Source organism: Chiloscyllium plagiosum, unplaced genomic scaffold, assembly GCF_037043375.1.
Source record: "Chiloscyllium plagiosum isolate Xiang-an unplaced genomic scaffold, Cpla_swu_hap1 HiC_scaffold_10, whole genome shotgun sequence".
NCBI lineage: Eukaryota > Metazoa > Chordata > Chondrichthyes > Orectolobiformes > Hemiscylliidae > Chiloscyllium > Chiloscyllium plagiosum.
The window spans coordinates 3,035,462-3,053,538 of NW_028270148.1; the positions used below are offsets into that span (position 1 = coordinate 3,035,462).

General features: G+C 51.2%; 1 protein-coding gene across 1 annotated transcript in view; it reads left to right on the forward strand.

Annotated features, from left to right (window-relative positions):
• The window catches only part of LOC122540108 (junctional adhesion molecule-like), a 77,646-nt gene that overhangs the window by 54,713 nt on the left and 4,856 nt on the right, over window positions 1-18,077 (forward strand). The window contains exons 3-4 of the mRNA XM_087991020.1: window positions 2,439-2,777; window positions 17,362-17,497. Coding sequence (XP_087847146.1) covers window positions 2,439-2,777; window positions 17,362-17,486 — 464 coding nt within the window. The 3' untranslated portion in view covers window positions 17,487-17,497. The remainder of the gene's footprint in view (window positions 1-2,438; window positions 2,778-17,361; window positions 17,498-18,077) is intronic.

Genomic DNA, 18,077 nt, shown 5'->3' on the forward strand with positions numbered 1-18,077 from the left:
CCTAACACTCCGAGCAATTTAGCACGGCCAATTCACCTAACTGCACATCTTTGGACTGTGGGAGGAAACCGGAGCACCCGGAGGAAACCCACACAGACACGGGGAGAATGTGCAAACTCCACACAGTCAGTCGCCTGAGGCGGGAATTGAACCCGGGTCTCTGGCGCTGTGAGGCAGCAGTGCTAACCACTGTGCCACTATGCTGCCCACCACGGCAACTTCTCAGTTTCAAACTCTTTCCCCCTTCATTGCTCCAAACAACTGCCTATTGCTGAAGCTTAATGAAGCTTAGAAACACGCTTTCCCAGCTCCCTATCTGTTTCTGCCCAACACTTCACTCCAGCAGACCCCAGGCCTGGTGCTAATTTACTGCGAGACTCAGCTCACTGGGGCCAGTTCTCATTTACATAGTTTCGAAACATCTCTTCCCACTCTTGGCAATCTGTCATGTGTTCCTCTTAACTCACTCGCTGACTTCTGAGGGATAGGAAAAGAGACCAGAGTCACTTCATAAATACTGCTGTCGCACTCAGCAAATACCTGATTCATTTCCAATTACTGAGCAATCCAGCTCCATCATACAAGGTTGGGAGTGAGTTTGTCTTCAGAGCAATGTACAGTCACGTCCCACTGAAGGCCTACCCAGGGACACCAAAACCTACAACATGAACTGCAGCCTTTTACCCAGGTGTTCTTCCCCTGTGTGACTGAGAAAGGACAGGGAGATGACTCAGACTTCAATTCTAAAAATTCTTTTCTTTATTTAACCCCTTTAGGTACCAGTGCACAACATTAAACTTACATTTGGTGCAACATTTACTTCTTCCTTTATCAAACTGAACATCTACATTTAACTCACTTCATTTAATCTCACCCTACTTGAACTTATTTCACATTTAACCCTATCCCTAACATGAACTGGATAGGTTTGGCTGAAATTAAATGCCAGCTGGATTTGTGTGAAGTGGCCAATGTTGCTCTCTGTGTTGATCTCACCTCATGGTCCTTTGCTTTCTCTGATGGTGACTTCAGGGAACACACTTCTCAAATATTGGTCTCGAAGGCTTCCCCTGAGAAAATCTTTCCTTCTGCTAACTTATCTCAGATATCTGCTCCTTTTCCAGAAAGTTCTCTGGCACTCAGACAATGAATCGACCAAACCCTGATCATAATGATCAATCCCAGCCAATGGTGTTCACGGGGGACAACGTTCAGATGTTTCTCCTGAGTAGTAACAGCCACATTCCATATAAGGTAATATGGTGCCAGAATGGCGAGAGACGACCATGACACTTGCCTTATTTGGTCAACACAAGAAACAACACATCACAGCACAGCCTCACTGCAGATCTAACCAAGGTCAGAGTTTAAACTAGCTTGACCTAAATTCCCAGCATGCTTGATTGGAGCTCTGAACCATTTCTACTGCTGGCCCCATGACCACACATTCCCACTGACCCTCAATGATCTTTCACCCAATTATTAAACAAGAACCTATCCACCTCTGAGTCATAGAGTCATACAGTCTGACAACACAGAGACAGGCCCTTCGGCCCAAACTGGTCCATGCTGACCAAAGTGTCCATCCACGCTAACCCCATTCCCCTGCACTTGGCCCAGATCCGTTCCTATCCATGTATTTGTCCAAATGCCTTTTAAATGTTGTTAATGTACCCACCTCAATGACGTCCACTGGCAGCTCATTCCATATGAGTCCCACCCTCTGTGTAAACAGGTTACCCCTCAGGTTCCCTTTTATTCTTTCCCCTCCAACATAAACTGATGTCCTCTAGTCCCTGGGAAAAAGACTCTGCTTTAACAATATCCAAGGAATCTGCTTCCACCATCTTGCCAGGAAAAGACTTCCAAAAATTCACAATCCTGTGAGAGAAAGGATTTTGCCTAATCTCTGTTTACAAAGAGTGACCCCTGAGTTTTAATCAGTGACCTCTAGTTCTAGATTCTCCCAAAAAGGGGAACAGGCTCCTCCCCTCCACCTTGGAGATTTCTCCTGATCTTTTATATTTTCATTAACGTACCTCTTACTCTTTTAATGTCTTTACAATTCCACAGCTAATGTTCCTGACTCAATACTCTGTAGCTAATGCTCCTGACGAGTTAATCCACAATTAATACTCCTGGCCAATTACTCCCCAGTTAATGCCCCTGCCCAATTACCCCACAGTGAATACTCCCGGTTAGTTACTCTTCAGTTAATGCTCCTGGCTAATTACTTTACAGCTCATGGTCCAGTTTAAATCCTGATCATTGATGGTTTTATTTTGTGAAACAGTAAGGCGAGGTTGAAGCAACTTTCTGTGACAGTCTTACAGATTATTCTTGTTTTTAAATACTGTGCCTGAGCTCAACGGACCATCCCTTTAAACAGGCCCAATGCTGCTTTCTGGATCTGATCTTTCGATTTGTTTCTGTTCCAGGTGAAAGATTTGCTGTGCTCACTCAGACCCCGATACTGAATGTCAGAGTGGGTCAAACCGCCCAGTTACACTGCTCTATGCAGGATATCGATTTGGGAGTGAGTGATGTGCACTGGTACCGACGCAGTCCGACAGGTTATCAAAGGATTGTGACACACCGTGTGGATGGAGATTTGTTAGTGAATAAAGATTTTCAGGGCCGTTTTAATTCGATCAGAAATAACACCGGTCTTGTTGTCACACTAACAATCACAAACAGTCAGCCTGAAGATGCGACTGTGTATTACTGTACAGTGTGGTCCAATGTGTACGGGACAGGGACCCAGCTGAATATCATCAGTAAGTACGTTTTATCGCTTAGTGTGTGCGGGTGTCTGTGTGTGTGGGTGTCTGTGTGTGTGTGTGTGTGTGCGGGTGTCTGTGTGTGTGTGTGTGTGTGTCTGTGTGTGTGTGTGTGTGTGTGTGCACATATGTGTGTATATGTGCGGGTGTGTGTGCGTAAGTGCGGGTGCGCGAGCATATATGTGTGTGTGTGCGTGCGTGCAGGTGCGCGTGCATATATGTGTGTGTGTGCGCGTGTGCGGGTACCTGTGCATGTATGTATGTGTGCGTGCGCGTGCATCTATGCCTGTGTGCGGGTGCGCGTGCATGTATATGTCTGTGTGTGAGCGTGTGCGTGTGTGCGCGTGCGCGTGCATATATGTGTGCGTGTGTGCGGGTGCATACATGTGTGTGTGTGTGCGGGTGCGCGTGCATATGCGTGTGTGCGCGTGAGCGTGCGTGCGGGTGCGCGTGCATATATGTGTGTGTGCGCATTTGCGTGCATGCGGGTGCATATTTGTGTGTGTGTGCGCGTGTGCGTGTGTGCGGGTACGGATGCATATATGTGTGTGTGTGCACGTGTGCGTGCGGGTGCGCGTGCATATATGTGTGTGTGCGCGTGTGCGTGCGGGTGCACATGCATATATAAGTGTGTGTGCACGTGAGCGTATGTGCGGGTGCGCGTGCATACATGTGTGTGTGTGCGCGTGCATATGTGTGTGTGTATGGGTGCGCGTGCATATGTGTGTGTGCGTGCGTGCAGGTGCATATATGTCTGTGTGCGTGTGTGCGGGTGTGCGTGCATATATGTGTGTCTGCGCGTGTGCGTGTGTGTGGGTGCGCGTGCATATACGTGTGTGTGCGTGTGGGTGCGCGTGCATATATGTGCGTGTTTGCGGGTGCGCGTGCATATATGTGTGTGTGTGCGCGTGTGCGTGGGTGCGCATGCATATATATGTGTGTGTGTGCGCGTGTGCATGTGTGCTGGTGCGCGTGCATATGTGTGTGTGCGTGCGTGCAGGTGCATATATGTCTGTGTGCGTGTGCGCGGGTGTGCGTGCATATATGTGTGTGAGTGCGTGTGTGCCTGTTTGCGGGTGCGCGTGCATATGTGTGCGTGGGTGCGCATGCATATATATGTGTGTGTGTGCGCGTGTGCATGTGTGCGGGTGCGCGTGCATATATGTGTGTGTGTGCGTGCGGGTGCATATATGTGTGTGTTTGAGCGCGTGTGCGTGTGTGCGGGTACGCATGCATATGTGTGTGTGTGCGCATGTGCGTGCGTGCGGGTGCATATATGTGTGTGCGGGTGTGCTTGCATATATGTGTGTGTGTGCGTGTGCGTGGGTGCGCGTGCATATATGCGGGTGCGCGTGCATATATGTGTGTATGTGCGCGTGTGCATGCGTGCGGGTGCATATATGTGTGTGGGCGTGTGTGCGTGCGTGCGGGTGCACGTGCATATATGTATGTGTCTGCGCGTGTGCGTGTGTGTGGGTGCGCGTGCATATACGTGTGTGTTCGTGCGGGTGCGCGTGCATATATGTGTGTGTGTGCGGGTGCGCATGCATATATGTGTGTGTGTGCGCGTGTGCGTGGGTGCGCATGCATATATATGTGTGTGTGTGCGCGTGTGCATGTGTGCTGGTGCGCGTGCATATATGTGTGTGTGTGCGTGCGGGTGCATATATGTGTGTGTTTGAGCGCGTATGCGTGTGTGCGGGTACGCGTGCATATGTGTGTGTGTGCGTGTGTGCGGGTGCACGTGCATATATGTGTGTGTGTGCGCGTGTGCGAGCGTGCGGGTGCGCGTGCATATATGTGTGTGTGCGCATGTGCGTGTGTGCAGGTGCATATATGTGTGTGTGTGCGCGTGTGCGTGTGTGCAGGTGCGCATGCATATATGTGTGTGTGTGCGCGTGTGCGTGCATATATGTGTGTGTGTGCACGTGTGCGTGCGTGCAGGTGTGCGTGCATATAAGTGTGTGTGTGCGTGCGGGTGCACGTGCATATATGTGTGTGTGTGTGCGTGCGCGTGTGTGTGACTCTGTGAGTGTGAGTGTGCTCCCCCACTCACCCATTGTACTCTATGCTACTTTCTCCCCACCCCCACCCTCCTCTAGCTTATCTCTCCACGCTTCAGGCTCACTGCCTTTATTCCTGATGAAGGGCTTTTGCCCGAAACGTCGATTTTGCTGCTCGTTGGATGCTGCCTGACCTGCTGTGCTCTTCCAGTACCACTAATCCAGAATCTGGTTTCCAGCATCGGCAGTCATGGTTTTTACCCACTGGGGAGATGGGTCTCAGTGCAGCACATTGGCTTTGGAAGACCATTGGGGAGCTGTGTCCTGGTGCAGCACGTTGGTATTGGGAAGGCCATTGGGGAGCTGGGTAACAGTGCAGCACGTTGGCATTGGGAAGGCCTTGGGATAGCTGTCTGTCTGCAGCACATTGGCATTGGGAAAGCCATTGGGGAGCTGGGTCTCATTGCAGCACGTTGGCTTTGGGAAGGCCATTGGGGAGCTGGGTCTCATTGCAGCACGTTGGCATTGGGAAGGCATTGGGGAAATGGGTCTTCCTGCAGCACATTGGCTTTGGGAAGGCCATTGGGGAGCAGGGTCTCACTGCAGCACATTGGCTTTGGAAAGGCTATTGGGTAGTTGGGTCTCAGTGCTGCAAGTTGGCATTGGGAAGGCCATTGGGTCTCACTGCAGCACATTGGCTTTGAGAAGGCCATTGGGTAGATGGGTCTCAGTGCAGCACGTTGGCATTGGGAAGGCCATTGGGGAGCTGGGTTTCCCTCCAGCACATTGGCTTTGGGAAGGCCATTGGGGAGATGGGTATCGGTGCAGCACATTGGCATTGGAAATCTGTGTCCTGGTGCAACACGTTGGCATTGGGGCGGCCATTGGGGAGCTGGATCTAGCTGCAGCACATTGGCATTGGGAAGGCCATTGGGGAGCAGGGTCTCACTGCAGCACATTGGCATTGGTAAGGCCATTGGGGAGCTACGTCCTGGTGCAGCACATTGGTATTGGGAAGGACATTGGGGAGCTGGGTCATGGTGCAGTACATTGGCATTGGGAAGGCCATTGGAGAGCTGGGTCTCAGTGCATCACATTAGCATTGGGAAGGCCATTGGGTGGATGGGTATCGTTGCAACACTTTGGCATTAGGAAGCCCATTAGGGAGCTGGGTCCTGGTGCAGAACGTTGGCATTGGTAAGGCTATTGGATAGTTGGGTCTCAATGCAGCAAGTTTGCATTGGGAAGGCCATTGGGCAGCTGGGTCTCCCTCCAGCACATTGGCTTTGGAAAGGCCTTTGGGTAGATGGGTCTCAGTGCAGCACATTGGCTTGGGAAGGCCATTGGGGAGCTGTGTCGCACTGCAGAACGTTGGCTTTGGGAAGGCCATTGGGGAGATGGGTCTCCCTGCATCACATTGGCTTTGGGGAGCTGGTTCTAGGTGCAGCATATTGGCTTTGGGAAGGCCAAAGGGGAACTGGGTCTCAGTGCTGCACATTCACAATCGGAAGGCCAATGGGGAGCTATGTATCGGTGCAGCAAATTGGCTTTGGGGAGTTGTGTCCTGGTGCAACACATTGGCATTGGGGAGGCCATTGGGGAGATGGGTCTCCCTGCAGCGCGTTGGCTTTGGGAAGGCCATTGGGGAGCTGGGTCTCAGTGCAGCACGTCGGCATTGGGAATGCCATTGGGGAGCTGTGTCTCACTGCAGCACCTGAGCATTGGGAAGGCCTTTGGGTAGCTGTCTCACTGCAGCAGATTGGCATCAAGAAGGCTTTTGGGTAGCTGTCTCACTGCAGCACATTGGCATTGGTAAAGCCATTGGGGAGCTGGATCTCACTGCAGCACATTGGCTTTGGGAAGGCCATTGGGGAGATGGGTCTCCCTGCAGCACGTTGGCTTTGGGAAAGCTATTGGGGAGATGGGTCTCACTGCAGCACATTGGCTTTGGGAAGGCCATTGGGGAGCTGGGTCTCAGTGCAGCACGTCGGCATTGGGAATGCCATTGGGGAGCTGTGTCTCACTGCAGCACCTGAGCATTGTGAAGACCTTTGGGTAGCTGTCTCACTGCAGCACATTGGCTTTGGGAAGGCTATTAGGTAGTTGGGTCTCAGTGCAGCAAGTTGACATTGGGAATGCCATTGTGGAGCTGGGTCTCCATCCAGCACATTGACATTGGGAAGGCCATTGGGGAGCTGGGTCTCCCTGCAGCACATTGGCTTTGGGAAGGCCATTGGGGAGATGGGTCTCCTGCAGCACGTTGGCTTTGGGAAGGCTATTGGGGAGCAGGGTCTCACTGCAGCATGTTGGCTTTGGGAAGGTTATTGGGTAGCTGGATCTCCCTGCAGCACATTGGCTTTGGGAAGGCTATTGGGTAGCTGGGTCTCCCTGCAGCACATTGGCATTGAGAAGGGCTTTGGGTAGATCTGTCTCAGTGCAGCACGTTGGCATTGGGGAGCTGGGTCGAGCTGCAGCATATTGGCATTGGGAAGGCCCATTGGGTAGCTGGGTCTCCCTGCAGCACATTGGCATTGAGAAGGGCTTTGGGTAGATCTGTCTCAGTGCAGCACGTTGGCCTTGGGGAGCTGGGTCTCAGTGCAGCACGTTGTCAATCGGAAGGCCATTGGGGAGCTGGGTATCGGTGCAGCACGTTGGCTTTGGGAAGGCCATTGGAGAGATGGGTCTCCCTACAGCACGTTGGCTTTGGGAAGGCTATTGGGGAGATAGGTCTCACTGCAGCACATTGGCTTTGGGAAGGCTATTGGTTAGTTGGGTCTTAGTGCAGCACGTTGGCATTGGGGAGCTGCGTCTAGCTGCAGCACATTGGCAATCGGAAGGCCATGGGGAGCTGGGTATCGGTACAGCACATTGGCATTGGAAAGCTCTGTCCTGGTGCAACACGTTGGCATTGGGAAGACCATTGGGGAGCTGGGTCATGGTGCAGTACGTTGGCATTAAGAAGTCCATTGGGGAGCTCTATCCTGGTTCAGTACATTGGCATTGGGAAGGCCGTTAGGGAGCTGGGTCTCACTGCAGCACATTGGCTTTGGGAAGGCCATTGGGGTGATGGGTCTCCCTGCCGCACTTTAGCGTTGGGAAGGCTATTGGGGAGATGGGTCTCACTGCAGCACATTGGCATTGGGAAGGCCGTTAGGGAGCTGGGTCTCACTGCAGCACATTGGCTTTGGGAAGGCCATTGGGGTGATGGGTCTCCCTGCCGCACTTTAGCGTTGGGAAGGCTATTGGGGAGATGGGTCTCACTGCAGCACATTGGCATTGGGAAGGCCAATTTGGGGAGCTCGGTCTCGCTGCAGCACATTGGCATTGCGGAGGCCATTGGGGAGATGGGTCTCCCTGCAGCGCGTTGGCTTTGGGAAGGCCATTGGGGAGCTGAGTCTCAGTGCAGCACGTCGGCATTGGGAATGCCATTGGGGAGCTGTGTCTCACTGCAGCACCTGAGCATTGGGAAGGCCTTTGGGTAGCTGTCTCACTGCAGCAGATTGGCATCAAGAAGGCTTTTGGGTAGCTGTCTCACTGCAGCACATTGGCATTGGTAAAGCCATTGGGGAGCTGGATCTCACTGCAGCACATTGGCTTTGGGAAGGCCATTGGGGAGATGGGTCTCCCTGCAGCACGTTGGCTTTGGGAAAGCTATTGGGGAGATGGGTCTCACTGCAGCACATTGGCTTTGGGAAGGCCATTGGGGAGCTGGGTCTCAGTGCAGCACGTCGGCATTGGGAATGCCATTGGGGAGCTGTGTCTCACTGCAGCACCTGAGCATTGTGAAGACCTTTGGGTAGCTGTCTCACTGCAGCACATTGGCTTTGGGAAGGCTATTAGGTAGTTGGGTCTCAGTGCAGCAAGTTGACATTGGGAATGCCATTGTGGAGCTGGGTCTCCATCCAGCACATTGCCATTGGGAAGGCCATTGGGGAGCTGGGTCTCCCTGCAGCACATTGGCTTTGGGAAGGCTATTGGGGAGATGGGTCTCCTGCAGCACATTGGCTTTGGGAGGGCCATTGGGCAGCTGGGTCTCACTGCAGCACGTTGACTTTGGGAAGGCTATTGGGGAGATCGGTCTCCTGCAGCACATTGGCTTTGGGAGGGCCATTGGGCAGCTGGGTCTCACTGCAGCACGTTGACTTTGGGAAGGCTATTGGGGAGATGGGTCTCCTGCAGCACATTGGCATTGGGAAGGCCAATTTGGGGAGCTCGGTCTCGCTGCAGCACATTGGCTTTGGGAAGGCCATTGGGCAGATGGGTCTCACTGCAGCGCGTTGGCTTTGGGAAGGCCATTGGGGAGCTGGGTCTCAGTGCAGCACGTCGGCATTGGGAATGCCATTGGGGAGCTGTGTCTCACTGCAGCACCTGAGCATTGGGAAGGCCTTTGGGTAGCTGTCTCACTGCAGCAGATTGGCATCAAGAAGGCTTTTGGGTAGCTGTCTCACTGCAGCACATTGGCATTGGTAAAGCCATTGGGGAGCTGGATCTCACTGCAGCACATTGACATTGGGAAGGTCATTGGGTGGATGGGTATTGGTGTGGCACATTGGCATTGGGAAGGCTATAGGGTAGCTGGGTCTCCCTGCAGCACATTGGCATTGGGAAGGCCATTGGGGAGCTGGGTCTCAGTGTATCACATTGGCATTGGGAAGGCCATTGGGGAGCTGGGTCTCAGTGCATCACGTTGGCATTGGGGAGCTGTATCTCAGTCCAGCACGTTGGCATTGGGAAGACTCTTGAAGAGCTGGGTCTCAGTCCTGCATATTGGCTTTGGGAAGGCCATTGGGGAACTGGGTCTCAGTGCAGTACATTGGCATTAGGAAGGCATTGGGGAGCTGGGTCTCAGTGCAGAACGTTGGCATTAGGAAGGCCATTGGAAAGCTGGGTCTCCCTGCAGCACATTGGCATTGGGGAGGCCATTGGGGAGCTGGGTCATGGTGCAGTACGTTGGCATTAGGAAAGCCATTGGGGAGCTATGTCCTGGTTCAGTACGTTGGCATTGAGAAGGCTAGTAGGGAGTTGGGCCTCAGTGCAGCACAATGGTGTTGGGAAGGTTATTGAGGAGCTGTGTCCTGGTGCAGCACGTTGTTATTGGGATGGCCATTGGGGAGCTGGGTCATGGTGCAGTACGTTGGCATTAGGAAAGCCATTGGGGAGCTATGTCCTGGTTCAGTACGTTGGCATTGAGAAGGCTAGTAGGGAGCTGGGCCTCAGTGCAGCACAATGGTGTTGGGAAGGCCATTGAGGAGATGTGTCCTGGTGCAGTAAATTGGCATTAGGACGGCCATTAGGGAGCTGGGTCATGATGCAGTACGTTGGCATGAAGAAGGCCATTGGGCAGTTGGGTCTCAGTGCAGCACATGGGCTTTGGGAAGGCCATTGGGTGGATGGGTGTCAGTGTAGTACGTTAGCATTAGGAAGGCCATTGCGGAGCTTGGTCTCAGTGCAGTACGTTGGCATTAGGAAGGCCATTGGAGAGCTGGGTCTCAGTGCAGTACGTTGGCATTAGGAAGGCCATTGGAGAGCTGGGTCTCAGTGCAGTACGTTGGCATTAGGAAGGCCATTGGGTGGATGGGTCTCAGTGCAGTACGTTAGCATTAGGAAGGCCATTGGAGAGCTGGGTCTCAGTGCAGTACGTTGGCATTAGGAAGGCCATTGCGGAGCTTGGTCTCAGTGCAGTACGTTGGCATTAGGAAGGCCATTGGAGAGCTAGGTCTCAGTGCAGTACATTGGCATTGGGAAGGCCATTGGAGAGATGGGTCTCACTGCAGCACATTGACATATGGAAGTCCATTGGGGAGCAGTGTGTCAGTGCATAAAGATGGCATTGGGAATGCCATTGGGGAGCTGTGTCCTGATGCAGCACGATGGCATTGGGAAGGGCATTGGGTGGATGGGTATCGGTGCAACACTTTGGCATGAGGAAGGCTCTCAGTGCAGCACGATGGTGTTGGGAAGGCCACTGGGGAGCTGTGTCCTGGTGCAGTACATTGGCGTTGGGAAGGCTACTGTGGCACTGAGACTCAGTGCAGCACGTTGTCATTGGGAAGGCCATTGGGCAGTTGGGTCTCAGTGCAACACGTGGGCTTTGGGAAGGCCATGGGGTGGATGGGTGTCGGTGTAGCACTTTGGCATTAGGAAGGCCATTGGGTGGATAGGTGTCAGTGCAGTACGTTAGCATTAGGAAGGCCATTACGGAGCTTGGTCTCAGTGCAGTACGTTGGCATTAGGAAGGCCATTGGGGAGCTGGGTCTAGGTGCAGCAAATTGACATTGGGAAGGTCATTGGGTGGATGGGTATTGGTGTGGCACATTGGCATTGGGAAGGCTATAGGGTAGCTGGGTCTCCCTGCAGCACATTGGCATTGGGAAGGCCATTGGGGAGCTGGGTCTCAGTGTATCACGTTGGCATTGGGAAGGCCATTGGGGAGCTGGGTCTCAGTGCATCACGTTGGCATTGGGGAGCTGTATCTCAGTCCAGCACGTTGGCATTGGGAAGACTCTTGAAGAGCTGGGTCTCAGTCCTGCATTTGGCTTTGGGAAGGCCATTGGGGAACTGGGTCTCAGTGCAGTACATTGGCATTAGGAAGGCATTGGGGAGCTGGGTCTCAGTGCAGAACGTTGGCATTAGGAAGGCCATTGGAAAGCTGGGTCTCCCTGCAGCACATTGGCATTGGGGAGGCCATTGGGGAACTGGGTCTCAGTGCAGTACGTTGGCATTAGGAAGGCATTGGGGAGCTGGGTCTCAGTGCAGTACATTGGTATTGGGATGGCCATTGGGGAGCTGGGTCATGGTGCAGTACGTTGGCATTAGGAAAGCCATTGGGGAGCTATGTCCTGGTTCAGTACGTTGGCATTGAGAAGGCTAGTAAGGAGTTGGGCCTCAGTGCAGCACAATGGTGTTGGGAAGGTTATTGAGGAGCTGTGTCCTGGTGCAGTAAATTGGCATTAGGAAGGCATTGGGGAGCTGTTTCCTGGTTCAGTACGTTGGCATTAGGAAGGCCATTAGGGAGCTGGGTCATGATGCAGTAAGTTGGCATTAGGAAGGCCATTGGGGAGCTGGGTCTCAGTGCAGCAATTTGACATATGGAAGTCCATTGGGGAGCAGTGTGTCAGTGCATAAAGATGGCATTGGGAATGCCATTGGGGAGCTGGGTCACACTGCAGCACATTGGCATTGGGAATGCCATTGGGGAGCTGCGTCCTGATGCAGCACGTTGGCATTGGGAAGGGCATAGGGTGGATGGGTATCGGTGCAACACTTTGGCATGAGGAAGGCTCTCAGTGCAGCACGATGGTGTTGGGAAGCCCACTGGGGAGCTGTGTCCTGGTGCAGTACATTGGCGTTGGGAAGGCTACTGTGGCACTGAGACTCAGTGCAGCACGTTGTCATTGGGAAGGCCATTGGGCAGTTGGGTCTCAGTGCAACACGTGGGCTTTGGGAAGGCCATTGGGTGGATGGGTGTCGGTGTAGCACTTTGGCATATGGAAGTCCATTGGGGAGCAGTGTGTCAGTGCATAAAGATGGCATTGGGAATGCCATTGGGGAGCTGCGTCCTGATGCAGCACGTTGGCATTGGGAAGGGCATTGGGTGGATGGGTGTCGGTGTAGCACTTTGGCATTAGGAAGGCCATTGGGTGGATGGGTGTCAGTGCAGTACGTTAGCATTAGGAAGGCCATTGGGGAGCTGGGTCTCAGTGCAGTACTTTGGCATTGGGAAGGCTATTGGGTAGCTGGGTCTCCCTGCAGCACGTTGGTATTGGGAATGCCTTTGGGGAACTGGGTCTCAGTGCAGCACATTGGCTTTGGGAGGCCATTGGAGAGCTGGGTCTAGGTGTAGCAAATTGACATTGAGAAGGTCATTGGGTGGATGGGTATCGGTGTGGCACATTGGCATTGGGAAGACTCTTGAAGAGCTGGGTCTCAGTCCTGCACATTGGCATTGGGACGGCCATTGGGGATCTGGGTCTCAGTGCAGTACGTTGGCATTGAGAAGGCCATTGGGGAGTTTGGTCTCAAGGCAGCACGTTGGTATTGGGAAGGCCATGGGGAGCTGGCTCTTGGTGATGATGGAGACTGTGTCATTGATTCCTGAGGGAGGAGGAGGTGTGACTTGCTGCAGACCTTCAGCCTGTTCCTGTTGGAGCCACAACTGAATGGTTCCAATTCCAGGAGGCACTCGAGGTGCTGCAGGGCTCCCTGGAGAGAGACAGGACACTGCCTGCTCTGGCCTGTGACAGTGTTACAATGGCTGGGCACAGACAGCACACTCTCCCCACCTCTCCCTGCCGTCCCCTACCCCCGACACCCCCTCACCACTCCCCAAAACCCCCACACCCCTGAACCACACCCCCTCACCCACTCCCACACACCATCCTTCCCCATCCCCACCCCCTCCTTGTTCTGAGAGCCCTGAAAGTCTCCCCATGCATGTCCTGCTGGAATGCTGTGTGTGAATGTATGGACCAGGCCCCTGGGGACACCACAACCAGCCCAAAAAATCCGATTGACCAGGATGGAATAATGGCACTGCCAGGGGTACTGGGCGTCGGCATAGCACACATACCCACTGGCAGTGGCTCAGGGCGTACAGCAGAAAATCAGAAAGAAATTGAAGACCAACTTGCATCAGCTGTGGCCAATCGAGAATTTGATTAATCAGCTGCATGAGGGGTCCATGTGGTAGTGTCCCTACCCATAGGCTGGGAGTCTCAGGTTCAAGTCCCACCTACTCCAGAGGTGTGTAATAACACTAATGAACACCCACTAATGTGGGCGGCACGGTGGCACAGTGGTTAGCACTGCTGCCTCACAGCGCCAGAGACCCGGGTTCAATTCCTGCCTCAGGCGACTGACTGTGTGGAGTTTGCACGTTCTCCCCGTGTCTGCGTGGATTTCCTCCGGGTGCTCCGGTTTCCTCCCACAGTCCAAAGATGTGCAGGTTAGGTGAATTGGCCATACTAAATTGCCCGTAGTGTTAGGTAAGGGGTAAATGTAGGGGTATGGGTGGGTTGCGCTTCGGCGGGGCGGTGTGGACTTGTTGGGCTGAAGGGCCTGTTTCCACACTGTAAGTAATCTAATCTAAACAGATTGGTTAGAAAAATAAGTCAAATAAAAGAAACACATCAGCATGAGGTCCTGTAGGGACAGAACTAAAGATAAGACATTGACATTGACAGAGCACAGGGGTGGTACAGTGGCTCAGTGGTTAGCACTGCTGCCTCACAGCGCCAGGGACCCGGGTTCGTGGATAAACGGTACACTAACAGCAGGAACAGTCCCTTTCTGTGCTGCTGCTGCTGACATGTAACAAGAGTGTGAATTGGCTGTTTGTGTGTGGGAGGTTTCAACTAAACTCACCACAGAAATTCACAATTTAATCAATTCATATTAACTACCTTTTTAACAATGTGGCAGGCCTTAAAGATTAACGCGGCAACATGCAAACTCTCATTTCTTTTGGGTTTAACTTGTTGGAAACGGTGGAAACGCAAGCTCTTTAGTTATTTTATTTTTCTCCCGCCTTTTGCTCTCTGTCTCTTATTTTGATCTTTGTTTCCTTCTCCTCATCTCTTTGTTTTTGAGCGTGATTTAGCATTGAATTTACACATTGTAATGTATCCATCCACCTCTGCCCGTATACCGCTAATTTCTTCACCCTTCAGTGAGATTACCTGTGCTGTACATTCACGTCCTGAGACCACTTCCCTTGTCGTGATCTTACTGTTTCCACGTCAGACAATCCAAAGGCAAACTGTTAAACATGCCATGAGCATTCTATTATGCGGTGACCAGGACTGTGCGTAATATTCCAAATGTAGCCTAATCCAAGTTTTTAACAGCTGCAACATGACTTGCCAATGTTTATATTGAATGTCCCGAACACAGGAGGAAGTGTGCCGTGTGCCTTGTTCACCGTCTTACCCACTTGCGTTGCCTCTTTCGGGGAGTTATGGCTGTCCACCCCGAGATCCCTCATTCATGTACGGACCTCAATTTGCTTTCTCCCGGCTGTCTCCTGAATCTTGTCAACCCCTCAGCCTTAGCTCCATCGTTACCACAAGACCTGAGCTCTGCAAAGTTGTTTCTGTTTCTGATCGTTTTTTTAATGTCTTCCGCATTCACATAGAATTCAGGCAATTTGGTTTGAGTTTTTGATAATTATTTCTGTAAAAAATGCTGAGAAAAATTAATTTGTTTCTTTAGGTCTTTGTCCTTCCGCAACAGTCTGTTCATTACTCACAAAGACTCTGAGATTATTAATTTATTTTTATTTTTGAGCACCATTTCCTAAAATCCATTGCGTCAAAGTTACCGATTGCTATTCCAAGGATTTTATTTGATCTTTTCCCCCTCACAGCCTTCAGACCATCATTAAGACCTGTGCACTTTGAGCATGTTCCATGTGGCCCTTCGGAAAAAAGAGGCTGCTGAACCAATTACATAACACGGGAGTTAAATGATCCTGAAAGCACAGTTCCAAAGTGTTTCCTGGACAAAAACACTGTTCTAAAGCAATAAAACCGCGGGTTTTGACTTTAAACAGGCTTCGAGAGTGTGGCGCTGGAAAAGCACAGCAGGTCAGGCACCATCCGAGGAGCAAGAGAATCAATGTTTAGGGCAAAAGCCCTTCATCGGGAATTCCTGATTTACCAAATTCCTGATGAAGGGCTTTTGCCCGAAACATCAATTCTCTTGCTCCTCGGATGCTGCCTGACCTGCTGTGCTTTTCCAGCACCACACTCTCAGCTTTCATCTCCAGCATCTGCAGTCCTCACTTTCTCCTTTAAAAAGGCTTCCCTGCGTCCAGACATCACTCAGTCCTGTCATTGTCCTCCAAACTGAGCAAACATGTGAACACAAAGCCGACAGTTTGTCGTTATTCCACCCCTTCCAGCATGAACACCACCCACAGGTAGAAAGTTTAAATTTCAACATGACTCCAACTGGTAGAGTGTACAGATTTTATAATGGAGCCATAGGAACAAGAATCTCATTATACATTGGGCAGACACAGCATCACATTTCCCGAAATCCAGCGAGTCAGACACATGACCCTTGAGAGCTGGTCCCACAAAAAGGACTCCAGGGCTCTTGCTCGCGATTGACAAGATCGGATTCACTGAACTAAGAGAGATCCGGCAATTTTGTGAATGAACAGAATGATCCAAAAAAATCTTGGAAATTCTCAAAGCCCTGTTCAAGATAAGAATTTAGTGTCAGGATTATGAGATCCCAAGTCGTGTCATACAGACCACTTCCCCAATAGGCTATTGACCTGTTTTGGACGGTGCCTCTTCAGTATTTCTGACCAGAATTGTTGGTTTATCCAAAAAAAGGGATTGTATTCCCTGGCCCTGTGACTGGGCCTTATTCAGAGAATGTCCCATTCTCTGAATAATCTTTCCTTTTGCTTTAAACTGGCCTATACTTTGTGAAAATCCCACCTTTGATCTGGCTCTGAGGTTTGGGGGTTTAGGGGCTGCGGATAGGGCTGAGGTGGGGTAGGTGTGGGGTGGTATTAGGTTAGACCCCACCAGATCTGTCCCTTCACCTGTGACTATGCTTTCCTGCTGCACACTGTTTCAGGTCGGGACATACAGCTGCCTTTCTGGCTCTGTGTTCCTGCAGGCTGTTACACCTTCAATGTCTGGGTGAGCCCAGCTCAGTCTTGGTACAATTTCTCTTTGCCTCCTAACCACGAGGCCCTCTCCAGTTGCTGAATGTGATGACTATTCTGCTGCTGCCATGTTCCATTGATGTGTGTGAGGTCGAATTGTAGAATGTGTCCCAAAGTAATGATGCTGGAGTCCATGGAGGATCCCTTCCATTCCAACCTGATTGATCCACATTCTCTCAACAACAGCTCAGATCTCTACCCCCTTCTCTCACAGCATCATCCCATCCTTGTACACTCCCATTATATTCCGCTCTTGTTAATCCCATTACTCTGCAAAACCTATGACCTTTCCTCCCTTGACTGACCCCACTTCAACACGTGGACCATTTTGACTCTTCCAGCTGTTAACTGTTAGAACAAGGCACTTGGAAATGTTTAAGGTAATCTGGCAGGGCCAAAGTGGTTTTCAAAAGGAAAATCATGTTTAACTAATTTATTGGAGGTCTTTGAAGAAATAAGTTGTGTTGGAGATAAAGGTGAAGCAGTGGATGTATTGTATTTAGATTTTGTTCAGATTGGCACACCACACGTTATAACTTACCAAACAAAAATGACCCCTACTCTCTGTTTGCCAGCTGATCTTTGATCCATACTGATACGTTAGCCTGGACGCCAGCAGTGTTTGAATTCCACACCTTGACGTCACCCCTTATCGAATGCCTTCTGGAAATCTAAACCCAGTCTATCCATTGGCTCCTCTTTAGCTGTAACACGGGTTAAACATGATTTTCTTTCTCTAAGTTTGATCCTGTCCATGTTTTAGTTAATTTGGATGTTGAGTCCTCTGTTTGAGATGTTGTCGTGTTGTGCCTTACAATGATCACAGCCCATCAGTCGTGACCATGTGTTTCTCCTTTAACCTGCTCCATGTTTACACCTTGTTCATCTTTTGCAGAGGCTCCGATTCCAGATTTATTCCCGATTTTTCTGGGCCGTCTCTTGCTTCTCCTGCTGTTTCTCATTGTCGCTGTCATCGTTTTGCTCAATGTAAACCAACAGGCATGTTTCACAAGCAAATAAAGATGGAGCAGGTAAATAGAGTTCATTATTGACTCTTCGATGGCTACAGCCCAGAAGGAGGCCCTTTCGCTCCTCATATCTGTGACGGCCAACAAGGATCTGATGAGACTAATCCCATTTTTCCTCAGAGGAGAACAGAACATTAAATCCTCAGAGGGTGCCAAGGAATCATGTGGAGCTGGTCTGGCCTTGGGTAGGCTGTGGAACAGAAAGACTTAGGGCTTCAGAGACATCACTCTTCGAAGTTTGCATCCCATGTTGATAGGGTGGTTATGAAGGCATTTAGTACACTTGCTTTCATTGCTCAGAGCTTTGAGTACAGGCGTTGGGAGGTTATGTTGAGGCTGTACAGGATGTTGGTGAGAACCCTTCTTGAGCACTGTGTCTCATTCTGGTCGTCCTGTTATAGGAAGGATATTATTAACCCGGAGAGGGTTCTGAAGAGAATTACCAGGATGTTGTTGGGAATGGAGAGTTTGGGGTAAAAGGTGAGGCTGGATTCACTTGGGCTTTTCTCACTGGAGTGTAGCAGGATGAGGGGTGACCTCAGTGAGTTCATAAAATCATGAGGGGCATCAATAAGGTGAATGG